General features: G+C 46.3%; 1 protein-coding gene across 1 annotated transcript in view; it reads left to right on the top strand.

Annotated features, from left to right (window-relative positions):
- The window catches only part of LOC147663284 (E3 ubiquitin-protein ligase TRIM39-like), a 185,604-nt gene that overhangs the window by 92,958 nt on the left and 79,693 nt on the right, over positions 1-12,953 (top strand). Inside the window, exon 3 of the mRNA XM_086950557.1 lies at positions 8,115-8,345. Coding sequence (XP_086806683.1) covers positions 8,115-8,345 — 231 coding nt within the window. The remainder of the gene's footprint in view (positions 1-8,114; positions 8,346-12,953) is intronic.

The following is a 12,953-nucleotide window of genomic DNA, read 5'->3' as shown; positions in this document are numbered from 1 at the left end:
GAGCATTCCGGCTCAGACTGTATGTGCCTTGTAAGCAATTGCCTGACCCTGCCCATATCCGAGATCCAGCTAGTCTTTCAACCATGTCACTGCAGCACGTGACGTGTAACCATGGTTACATCTAAGCAAGCGGAACTCTGCCTCGCCATTTCGTAGCGAGCAGCGAACGGCTTCGGATTCACTCTAGATTCCGGTAAGCAGCAGCGCGTCTCTTAATGCACGCGTTCTACTCCGCGTCTCACACAATAGATCACTAATGATCTATTCTCTCTGTGTCTTTTGATGTAGTCCTGCACCTTACTCGATGCATCAGCGCGAGTGTCTGCTACCTTACGCCGAATGCCCATGAAAAACGGCTGTCGGGTAAGTTTGTGACCTTTCTTCGCCTTAATGTTACACCCTATTTAGCTGGTTAATGAGGTTTTAAAGTCTGTCCTTCGTCTTTATATATCCAGAGCGATCGCCCATGTTGGAGCTCTTTTGGATCCTCAATTCATAAGGCGACCCTTATTTAAACCTCGGTAAGCTTCAAAATGTGTTGCTACTCACGTACTTTCTCACAAACTAAGTACCATTGCAGATAAAAACTGTTAATCAATATATATTGTATCTACAGATCCACGGGCAGTATTAACCCTTTTACAAACGGGTCTTGTTACATACCACGGCTGTGGTAAGTTGTTATTCCCCCCTATCCGACTCATTTTCAGCAGAGTAGTTGGTAGCCAATTGTGATATATGAGATAGGTGATATGCATGCGATGCCGACCCATTTAATCAGTGTTTAATATGGCAATTTCCTGCATAGCTATCGGGTGCCACCAGATGGTCTGCCCCAGTGCCTTTCTACTTACTCCCGACTATTTTTCCACACAAACCATCGTCTTGATCTATGACTATTTACACATTCATTGGTACAACAAGTCGTGCCTTTGGCGACAAACTGTGTAAATTATGTTTATTTCATGAGACTTAGTTAACCGTCAGCCATCTTCATCCATTGGTGGGTGTGCTTCTGTAATTCTGAGTAATATTTGGTGAATTCATTTCCCTAATATTAATGCGAGTGTATTTGTACATTAAATAGGTCACGTGTCCCCACCTCCCCAGTCCTGAGGAAGACCCCACGGCAAGATCAATAGCTATATCTGCACACGAGGGTCGAAACGTCGACAACACACTGTTTTCTGCTGTCAACTCCATACCCCACTGTTCTCATTAATTGTATAATTGGAGTATGATGTTTGCGAAATAATTTATATGAACCTTTTGGTCGCTTTCTGGGTACATTATTTTGTAACTCTATTGAATTTGTTCTATTCGCCGATTTTACTGTCACTTCAAACCCTTCTCCCTCACTCAGTACCTACACGTATCACTACCCCCTCCCTTCTTTCCTAACCTTTGGGGCACTGCAAAATAGTCACTGACTATTGAATGTTTATATGTGACGTATATTCATGATACCAGCGCATTGTGAATAAAACAATGTGTCTCTATGATATGTCTCTTTGATTATTGGTATATTCTTTGTTATTGTTTCATGTTTACTGGGACCCCTTCCCATACTTCAATTGATAACCCAGGTCCCCGTAACTTTGTCTGGGTACAACCCCCCTATTTATAGCCTACTTCGAGCAGACACCAAGTCTGCGAGGTTCTTCATTTCTATGTTCAATTCAGTTGAATCTAGCACGCTATGGCTGAACTCCTATCTTACTCAGAAGATTATATAGATAAACTACTAGAAGACCCCAACAACGTGTTTATTTCCTCCGATATTTCCACAATAGATTTCACGTTAAAGGATAAGATCTCACGATTGGAACGTCTGGAGAAAAAGTTGATCCGCACACGGTGGCACGGCCATCTGCTAACCAAATATCTCAAAGAAAATATCATTCCCATTGGATTACAGATAAAAATAGAACCAGCCATTTTTGTTGAAGTACCGAAATTCAGGGAAGGCTTCAGCCACGTAGCAAACAATTGTAGCCGCCACTGGATGGTTCTTGGCGTAGAAACAGCTGCCGAACAAATTCAAATCCTCACTGCTGAGATTAAAACTCTAAAAGCTGAAATTGCGGCAGACGCCAGCTTTACAAGCGCTAAAGAAACTATTACCAACCTTGAGGCCACACTAAAGGATTTTGACTTGACCACCCAAAATCGCAAATTGGAAAAGCTCGCCCGGGACATCAGACTGTACGACAAGAAGAAGACTTACCCTTATCTTCAAGAAGACTACTACCGTCAAGACAGTCAAGGTAGATTTACCAACCGTGGACGGGGAACGTATAGAGGCAGACGCAACAACTACTATACTTTCTCAGATTCTTCCTACAGTTCAGAGGGTGAACAAGACCAATCAGGTGCTAACTTTCAGCAGAACTACCCAGACTCCGGTTATTATCAACAATTCCAGAATAACTCTTTTTTAGGGCAACGTCAGGGCACATGGCGCCCACCCCGTGGCAGGGGCAACCCTTGGCCGCGCGGCCAACAACGTGGCTCTCAACCCAACACCGGCAATTGGAATGGAGGTCGTGGCCAGGCTCAGAAGCAGGTACACTTCCAGCCAGAACCGCAACACGGGGAACGCAGTACCCGCAACAAGACCTACAGATGGTAACACCAACTTCAAATCAACAGATCTGCATGACATCTGTAACTCGCCCTCAGTTAAAACTCTTGGGAGGTGCCCCCCCAGGATTGGATAGTCCGGTGGTGAACATCTCTAAATACACGTTGAGCAATGATGAAATCCGAATTTTGGGAAAAGGACTATCATATGTTCCAACTAGTCATCCTGATCCCTTCACCATCCGTACGGAACTCTGTAAATTTTTCCGCAAAATCAGGCTTAAATACTTCTTCCGCGACAAAGAACCAAGTATTTCACCTTCCATCACTGGACTCAGACCCCCGTCCACATTTGTCCCTTTCAACAATGCCATGTCGCACAAAATCTTGGCTTTTGAAACTGTTGTACTCAGAGACATTCTACAACTCCTAGGAATAAAAAGCTTTACCAGATTCAACACTAGTAAACATGAGAAATTGGCTCTCAAGACCCTGGCGCAAAACGATCAACTTGTCATCAAACCAGCGGACAAGGGTGGGGCAATCGTCGTACAGGATGTCACCTCATATGAATCTGAAATCCTCCGTCAACTGCAGGACACTACAAGCTACCAACTGCTGAGATCAGATCCTACGTCGGCCATTGCCCGCGACATTCTCGAAATTACCCAAATGGGTCTTGAACAAGGGTTTTTATCTGAACTGGAGTTTAATTTTCTCAATAAACCATATCCACGTTTAGCAACCATCTATACGATACCTAAAATACACAAATCCATGACCAACCCTCCAGGCCGCCCCATTGTGTCAGGGTGTGGCTCGATTCTCGAACCATTGGGCCAATACATTGACTTTTTCCTTAAACCCTTAGCAGAAGCCACTCCAGCCTATCTACGGGACACGATGCACACCATTAACATCGTGGAAGGCCGAAATTTCAACCCGGATTGTCAACTATTAGCCACGTGTGATGTTGTATCACTTTATACGTGCATCCCACAGCAGGAAGCTCTCATGGTAGTTACACGTTGCCTACAAAAGCGACCAGCTCCGGTCCAAGTACCCACGGAATTCATCGTCGCATTACTGCGCATTGCTATGACCCAAAATTTCTTTTTGTTCAAAGACAAATTCTACATCCAGACATCGGGAGTGGCGATGGGGGCTCCCTTTGCTCCTGATGTGGCCATTCTCTATATGGCAGCTTTTGAGCAGGACACAGTACTCAATCAAATCAACCCATTCAGAGACCACCTCAGTCTCTGGATGCGGTATATCGACGACATCCTCCTGATTTGGCTTGGAGATCCACTAGAACTAACGGCGTTCTATGATTGGCTCAACGAACAATCACTCTTCCTGAAATTCACCATTCAATCGGATCATCATCAGATTAACTTCCTTGACCTTACCATCTACGAGGAGGCCGGCAAATTACTTACCAAACTGTATCGGAAACCGGCAGAAAGAAACTCACTCTTGCACTACGAGAGCCACCATCCGCGTGCCCTCCGTGACAATCTGCCCTTTGGGCAATTTTTGCGTATCCGTCGCAATTGCTCTAATAAAGATCATTATTTCAATGAATCAGAAGAACTTAAACAGAGACTCCTATCCCGAGGTTACCCCAAACAACTTGTCAAACGTGCACGGAAAAGGGCGTGGTTCTATCCCCGGGAAGAACTTCTGACCCCTAAGACTGACAAAGAGAAATCTGAGCAAAAAATCGTATGCGTCACCACATTTAACACAGCCAGCAACAAAATCAAGAAGATAATAAATCACTATTGGGCATTGATTTCTGATGATATTCAACAAACCGACCCGCCACTTCATGCATTCAAAAAGGCGAGAAGTATTAAGGACCACGTGGTACGTTCCTTTTTAAAAACACCAGATGATCCAACTATCCAAACTCTGTGGAATCTCCCCCCAATTATTGGTCACTACAGATGTGGTTGCTGCAAAGCCTGTGCCAGCACTATTCAAACAAAGGAATTTTCACATGGAAGACATAAAATTGTCATGAAATCACACACCAATTGCAACTCTGAAAACATCATTTATGCCATCCTATGCCCATGTCCATTGATCTATATTGGGCAGACCCAACAGAAAGTAAAAGCCAGGATACTCCAGCACATGAGTAGGATTCGATGTAAAACTCAAGGAGCACCTTTAGTCGACCATTTCTCCTCTGTAGGCCATGCACCTGAAAGTCTCAAGTGGGTAGTCATCGAGAAAGCCACATTGGGTCCACGTGGTGGTAACATCTCCAACATTCTTAACACCCGAGAACTTAAGTGGATATTCACTTTCAACTCCATCGAATCCGGGCTCAACGAACATGATAGTTCTTTCTCCCAACTGGCCATTTTACCCTGATGTTCTGTCAATGCCATTACTCACGGCCTGCATTCCCAATTAGAGACAACTATGTGCCTATGACTCCCACTACCCAATCTGTCTAGAAAGATGGTTCAATTTGGTGTGTCTTCTTCTTCTTTCTCACATACAGTTATGACATTCAACTCTTGTATGTTTGCATCAAAAGGAATGACCAAGTGCAGAGGGCCTTTACCCGCTTGAGCGAGGTACGCCCTGTCCAGAATGTTACATTATGTTTGACTTCTTTGCCTATCTGTAACCACACACCAGAGCTACAGTGGCCTTTACCCGCTTGAGCGAGGTACGCCATGCATTTTGAGCACGATGTTAATGAAATTAGTGTGTGGTACTCATGATACGATCTATTATGCTCAGATTAGGTTGTGGTTGTTATTACTTACTTGTCTATCATCACGTAATAGCCTACAATCCCAAGGTCAAGTGTTTGACTGCCAATATAGGCTCCGCTATTATGGCACCAATTTCGTTTGTTAACCAGAAATTTTACCCTTTTTATTCAGCTCATTGTATAACAGAGCATTCCGGCTCAGACTGTATGTGCTTTGTAAGCAATTGCCTGACCCTGCCCATATCCGAGATCCAGCTAGTCTTTCAACCATGTCACTGCAGCACGTGACGTGTAACCATGGTTACATCTAAGCAAGCGGAACTCTGCCTCGCCATTTCGTAGCGAGCAGCGAACGGCTTCGGATTCACTCTAGATTCCGGTAAGCAGCAGCGCGTCTCTTAATGCACGCGTTCTACTCCGCGTCTCACACAATAGATCACTAATGATCTATTCTCTCTGTGTCTTTTGATGTAGTCCTGCACCTTACTCGATGCATCAGCGCGAGTGTCTGCTACCTTACGCCGAATGCCCATGAAAAACGGCTGTCGGGTAAGTTTGTGACCTTTCTTCGCCTTAATGTTACACCCTATTTAGCTGGTTAATGAGGTTTTAAAGTCTGTCCTTCGTCTTTATATATCCAGAGCGATCGCCCATGTTGGAGCTCTTTTGGATCCTCAATTCATAAGGCGACCCTTATTTAAACCTCGGTAAGCTTCAAAATGTGTTGCTACTCACGTACTTTCTCACAAACTAAGTACCATTGCAGATAAAAACTGTTAATCAATATATATTGTATCTACAGATCCACGGGCAGTATTAACCCTTTTACAAACGGGTCTTGTTACATACCACGGCTGTGGTAAGTTGTTATTCCCCCCTATCCGACTCATTTTCAGCAGAGTAGTTGGTAGCCAATTGTGATATATGAGATAGGTGATATGCATGCGATGCCGACCCATTTAATCAGTGTTTAATATGGCAATTTCCTGCATAGCTATCGGGTGCCACCAGATGGTCTGCCCCAGTGCCTTTCTACTTACTCCCGACTATTTTTCCACACAAACCATCGTCTTGATCTATGACTATTTACACATTCATTGGTACAACAAGTCGTGCCTTTGGCGACAAACTGTGTAAATTATGTTTATTTCATGAGACTTAGTTAACCGTCAGCCATCTTCATCCATTGGTGGGTGTGCTTCTGTAATTCTGAGTAATATTTGGTGAATTCATTTCCCTAATATTAATGCGAGTGTATTTGTACATTAAATAGGTCACGTGTCCCCACCTCCCCAGTCCTGAGGAAGACCCCACGGCAAGATCAATAGCTATATCTGCACACGAGGGTCGAAACGTCGACAACACACTGTTTTCTGCTGTCAACTCCATACCCCACTGTTCTCATTAATTGTATAATTGGAGTATGATGTTTGCGAAATAATTTATATGAACCTTTTGGTCGCTTTCTGGGTACATTATTTTGTAACTCTATTGAATTTGTTCTATTCGCCGATTTTACTGTCACTTCAAACCCTTCTCCCTCACTCAGTACCTACACGTATCACTACCCCCTCCCTTCTTTCCTAACCTTTGGGGCACTGCAAAATAGTCACTGACTATTGAATGTTTATATGTGACGTATATTCATGATACCAGCGCATTGTGAATAAAACAATGTGTCTCTATGATATGTCTCTTTGATTATTGGTATATTCTTTGTTATTGTTTCATGTTTACTGGGACCCCTTCCCATACTTCTAAGCCACAGTGTGACATACCTCACCTGATAACACACAGGCTCCTGCTCTAAGCCACAGTGCGACATACCTCACCTGATAACACACAGGCTCCTGCTCTAAGCCACAGTGCGACATACCTCACCTGATAACACACAGGCTCCTGCTCTAAGCCACAACGTGACATACCTCACCTGATAACACACAGGCTCCTGCTCTAAGCCACAGTGTGACATACCTCACTTGATAACACACAGGCTCCTGCTCTAAGCCACAGTGCAACATACCTCACCTGATAACACACCGGCTCCTGCTCTAAGCCACAGTGCGACATACCTCACATGATAACTCACAGCCACTTATCTTAGGATAGGAAAGGATGTTTATCCAATCTCCTCACTCATCTTTTACAGAATTCGTTGAATTACCTTCAGAAACATTGATTTATCTGGTAATTCTGCATTTTGTGACAGAATGGACATACTTTGTTTATGATTTTGAATGTGACATTCCGACACCAGTGATTACCAATCACTTTGAATGAGCGCCATTGGAGGACACCCCCTCAGTGTCTCCCTCTGGGCAAACACATCCATTGTGCTGGCAGGACAGGGGCAGCCTGCACTCCCCAAATCTTGTGTCTTTCATCCCAAGGGCGGAAACTTCCTGGCCCCCTTCTTTTACATCATCATGTGACTTCAGCCTGTGTCTCCCCTCAGCCCGTCTCTCGGTGTTTGACTGTCTCTGCCTGCGGTGGGTTTCCTTCCTTGCACTCTCTCAATGGATTGAGCTTCTCTACAACTTCACAAATTCTGACCTCTCTACAGCTCATGAGGTGTATGAGGGAAGGGGAGGGCAGGAGTGTGAGAAGGATGGAAGACGGTAGAAGGGAAGGTAGTAAGAGATTGCAGTTCAGAAATTAGGAAAAGCACATTGGTGGTCTGATTTTTTTTTTTAAGGATCTATCAACCTTTCCACCCTCCTCCTGGACTCCGACTCTAAGGACGGCTTGTAGAAAGCTTTTTAATATCTAACCAGCTTTTCTTTGCTTCTGACAGAACAAGCTACGAACTGAGAAGAATAAAATTCAATCTGAGTTTGAAAAGCTGCGGCAGCTTCTGAAAGAAAATGAGCAAACACTGCACAGAAGACTAGAGGAGATGGAGAAGAAAATGACCACAATAGAAAATGCAAATATCACCAAACTGTCCAATCAAATCACCTCTCTCAAGGCCCTGATAACGGAGATAGAAAAGAAGTCTGAGGCGCCAGCGTGGGAACTCCTGAAGGTGAGATACTGTTTGGGAAATAAAACAGAAGGAAGTGAAATAATTGTATTTTGTGTGCATTATTAAATGTTTGAGCAGAACACGTATGATCTCCTGGCTGGGTCAATGCACAGCGACCCCACGCACTCCGAGAGCCGCACATGATATACAGACATGGATAATTTACATTGTCCCACTTGATACTTTGAGCCCAACTCAATATACAAACTGTGAAATGTACAGGAACCGTTTACAGTGTGATATACAAGTTAATAACCCATCTATATACAAAATATTTATGTATTTTATCTATTAGGGAGAATGCAACACACCAAGCAATTCCAGTGACCGTAAATAATATATGAAGACCAAGGAGCAAAATGTGTTAAAAGTTAGAAATGGAAAGCTTAATGAGAGACAACACCTGAGAGAATTGGAAAGAAACCAAATTCCTTCTTTTCTAAGAAGTTTGAAAACATTTCTATTCTAATGTGTTTACTTGTCTCCTGATGCAGTTGGCCACTTATGTTCACGTGCACCAAACCTCTTGTCAGCTATTTAACCTGGAATTTGAAATCGGTAATGGAAAGCTCACTGGGTTTTTTGTCATCCCAGATAAAGATAGAGATTTAGTTTGAAGAATAGTAACAATTTTATATTAAGGGTAACCCCTGATTATATTACAGTGTGCAAAATGAATGTCGGCAAATTGCTGCCCTGCAGCAATAGAAATTTGATTTACAACTGGATTACTTTAAAACTGTAAACTGCAACCAAATTCCTCAACAATATGGCTTAGGGTGGGATTAGAGGTGTAAACATCCTTATTGTGGTCATACGCTGTCAATTTAACAGTGATGCTCTGCTCAAATAAGTTGACTAGTTTAAAGCCGAGAAGCTTCCTGAGAAGTAGCTCCATTTAAAGGGCACTAGATGATGGTGACAGAGAACATCCAAAACATCCCTCGGAGGGCGACAGGGAGCATCCCTTGGAGGGCGACAGAGAGCCTCCCTCGCAGGGTGACCGAGAGCCTCCCTCGCAGGGTGACCGAGAGCCTCCCTCGGAGGGTGACAGAGAGCCTCCCTCGGAGGGTGACGGCGAGCAACCCTTGGCGGGTGACGGCGAGCAACCCTCGGCGGGTGACGGCGAGCAACCCTCGGCGGGTGACGGCGAGCATCCCTCAGAGGTTGACGGCGAGCATCCCTCAGAGGGTGACGGCGAGCCTCCCTCGAAGGGTGACGGAGAGCCTCCCTCGGAGGGTGACGGTGAACCTCCGAGCCTCCCTCGGAGGGTGACGGAGAGCAACCCTCTGCGGGTGACGGAGAGCCTCCCTCTGCGGGTGACGGAGAGCAACCCTCTGCTGGGCACAGTGAGCAACCCCCTGCGGGTGACATAGAGCAACCCTCTGTGGGTGACGGAGAGCATCCATCAGAGGGTGATGGAGAGCAACCCTCAGAGGGTGATGGAGAACATCCCTCTTAGGGTGACTGAGAGCATTCCTCTGAGGGTGACGGAGAGCATTCCTCTGAGGGTGACAGAGAGCCTCCCCCGGAGGGTGACAGAGAGCCTCCCCCAGAGGGTGACAGAGAGCCTCCCCCGGAGGGTGACAGAGAGCCTCCCCCGGAGGGTGACAGAGAGCCTCCCCCGGAGGGTGACAGAGAGCAACCCTCTGAGGGTGACGGAGAGCATCCCTCAGAGGGTGACGGAGAGCATCCCTCCGAGGGTCTCAGAGACCATCCCTCTGAGGGTCTCAGAGACCATCCCTCTGAGGGTCTCAGAGAGCATCCCTCGGAGGGCGACAGAGAGCATCCCTCAGAGGCTAACAGAGAGCATCCCTCAGAGGGTGACAGAAAGCATCCCTCAGAGGGTGACAGAGAGCATTCCCCCAATGGTGACAGAGACCATCCCTCTGAGGGTGACGGAGAGCCTCCCTCTGAGGGTGATGGAGAGCCTCCCTCTGAGGGTGATGGAGAGCAACCCTCTGAGGGTCTCAGTGAGCAACCCTCTGACGGTCTCAGCAAGCATCCATCAGAGGGTGACAGAGAGCATGTCTCCGAGGGTGACAGAGAGCAACCCTCTTAGTGTGACAGAGAGCATCCCTCTGAGGGCGACAGGGAGCATCCCTCCAAGGGTGACAGAGAGCATCCCTCCAAGGGTGACAGAGAGCATCCCTCCAAGGGTGACAGAGAGCATCCCTCCAAGGGTGACAGAGAGAATCCCTCCAAGGGTGACAGAGAGCATCCCTCCAAGAGCGACAGGGAGAATTACTCTTAGTGTGACAGAGAGCATCCCTGTGAGGGTGACAGGGAGCACCCCTCCAAGGGTGACAGAGAGCATCCCTCCAAGTGTGACAGAGAGCATCCCTCCAAGTGTGACAGAGAGCATCTCTCTCAGGGTGACAGAGAGCATCCCTCCAAGTGTGACAGAGAGCATCCCTCCAAGTGTGACAGAGATCATCCCTGTGAGGGTGACAGGGAGCACCCCTCCAAGGGTGACAGAGAGCATCCCTCCAAGTGTGACAGAGAGCATACCTCCAAGTGTGACAGAGAGCATCTCTCTCAGGGTGACAGAGAGCAGCCCTCTTAGTGTGACAGAGAGCATCCCTCTGAGGGCAACAGGGAGTATACCTCTGAGGGTAATATAGAGCATCCCTCTGAGGGTGACCGAGAGCCTCCTTGGAGGGTGACGGAGAGCCTCCATTCACCAGCTGTGATCCTGGAGTCACCCTCTAAACAGTACGTTTAACTCCTTATACTGAGATTAACTTGTAATATAGCCACGCCGCATGCAAGTGAAAGACAACTTGTCATAAAGAGTCCAATAGTCCAAATCCTTAACTCTTGTCTGGTTCTTCCTTAAATTTTTATAGAGGGTGTTTCATCTCAGCCCCTTCAATCCAACAGCTCACCCAATGCTGGGATGAATTAATCCAGTAATTGGCGGGCGCTTCACACATGCAGATCCTTTAAAAGTCCATAACTGCCAAGAGGCGGTCACATTTCTTTGTCCTTCCTGGGCAGCTGTGACCTCATTTCCTAGATGGCTGCCACTCACACAGACTCCTCTAGTACTCCTTCTGCCTGTACCTCCTCCCCCAGACCACTCTTCATGTACCCCTTCTTCTTGTACCTCCTCCTGCAGTGTACCTCCTCCTGGAGGGCACTCTTCTGGTACCCCTTCCTTGTACCTCCTCCTGCAGGGCACTCTTTTAGTACCCCATCTTCTTGTACCTCCTCCCCCAGGGCACTCTTCAGGTACCCCTTCTTCTTGTACCTCCTCCTGGAGGGCACTCTTCTAGTACTCGTTCTTCTTGTACCTCCTCCTGCAGGGCACTCTTCTAGTACTCGTTCTTCTTGTACCTCCTCCTGCAGGGCACTCTTCTGGTACCCCTTGTACCTCCTCCTGCAGGGCACTCTTCTGGTACCCCTTCTTCTTGTACCTCCTCCTGGAGGGCACTCTTCTAGTACCCCTTCTTCTTGTACCTCATCCTGCAGGGCACTCTTCTGGTACCCCTTCCTTGTACCTCCTCCTGCAGGGCACTCTTCTAGTACCCCTTCTTCTTGTACCTCCTCCTGGAGGGCACTCTTCTAGTACCCCTTCTTCTTGTATCTCCTCCTGGAGGGCACTCTTCTAGCAATACCAACAATTATACCGCCCTGAGGGCAGATCCCACTGAGAGTCTCCGGGACGAGATTTTGGATTTGGTCTCCACAGCTGAGTCTGATGGATGGCTGTCAAAACAAGAAGCCGACTACCTAACATCCTCAACTGGCAGGATACCATACTTTTACACTTTGCCTAAAACCCATAAGAACATCTCACCCCCTCCTGGATGCCCAATAGTTTCTGGGATTGGTTCATTATTGGAACCGCTATCGCAGTATTGCGACTTTTTCCTAAAACCCATCATGCAATCTACTGAGACCTATATCAAAGACACTAAAAGCTTGCTGGCCATGCTGAAAACCATCGAGTTACCAGAGGAACCTACCTTTTTAGTGACCCTGGATATCGGGAGCCTCTATACCTGCATACCGCAGGATGATACCATCAAAGTAGTTGCAGAGGCTCTAGAACAAACCAATTGGAATTTCTCAGTACCTAAGGGCTTTGTAGTAGACTATGCCACCCTAGCCCTTAAGAGGAATTATTTTGAGTATGAGAATCAGATTTATCTCCAAACAACAGGGACTTCCATGGGTAGCACTTTTGCCCCTCGGTGGCAGGACTGTACGTGTACAGTTTTGAATAGAAATACATCCTGGCCCCCACAAACCCTTTCAACACCAACATGGTTTTATGGCAACGTTACATTGACGATGTCCTGCTGCTATGGAAGGGAGATGAAGCGTCCTTATTCCCTTTTTTTGCCTGGGTTAACACCTGCGATCCTCATTTGAGATTCACATATGAGTACGCCAAAGAAAGTATTACCTTTCTTGATATCACCATCAATAAAAAAGAACACCTGCTCCATACGAAGACATACTATAAACCAACAACAAAAAACAATCTTCTGTTGTTCGGTAGTTTCCATCCCCGTCCCTTACGGGAGAATCTCCCCTATGACAATATCTTCGTATAAGACGAAATTGTAGTGATCTATCAGATTTCAAAAAACAAGCAGA

The sequence above is a fragment of the Lissotriton vulgaris genome, unplaced genomic scaffold (assembly GCF_964263255.1).
Source record: "Lissotriton vulgaris unplaced genomic scaffold, aLisVul1.2 SCAFFOLD_481, whole genome shotgun sequence".
NCBI lineage: Eukaryota > Metazoa > Chordata > Amphibia > Caudata > Salamandridae > Lissotriton > Lissotriton vulgaris.
Note: the sequence above shows the minus strand (reverse complement) of the source record. Positions and strands in the feature narration are given on the sequence as shown.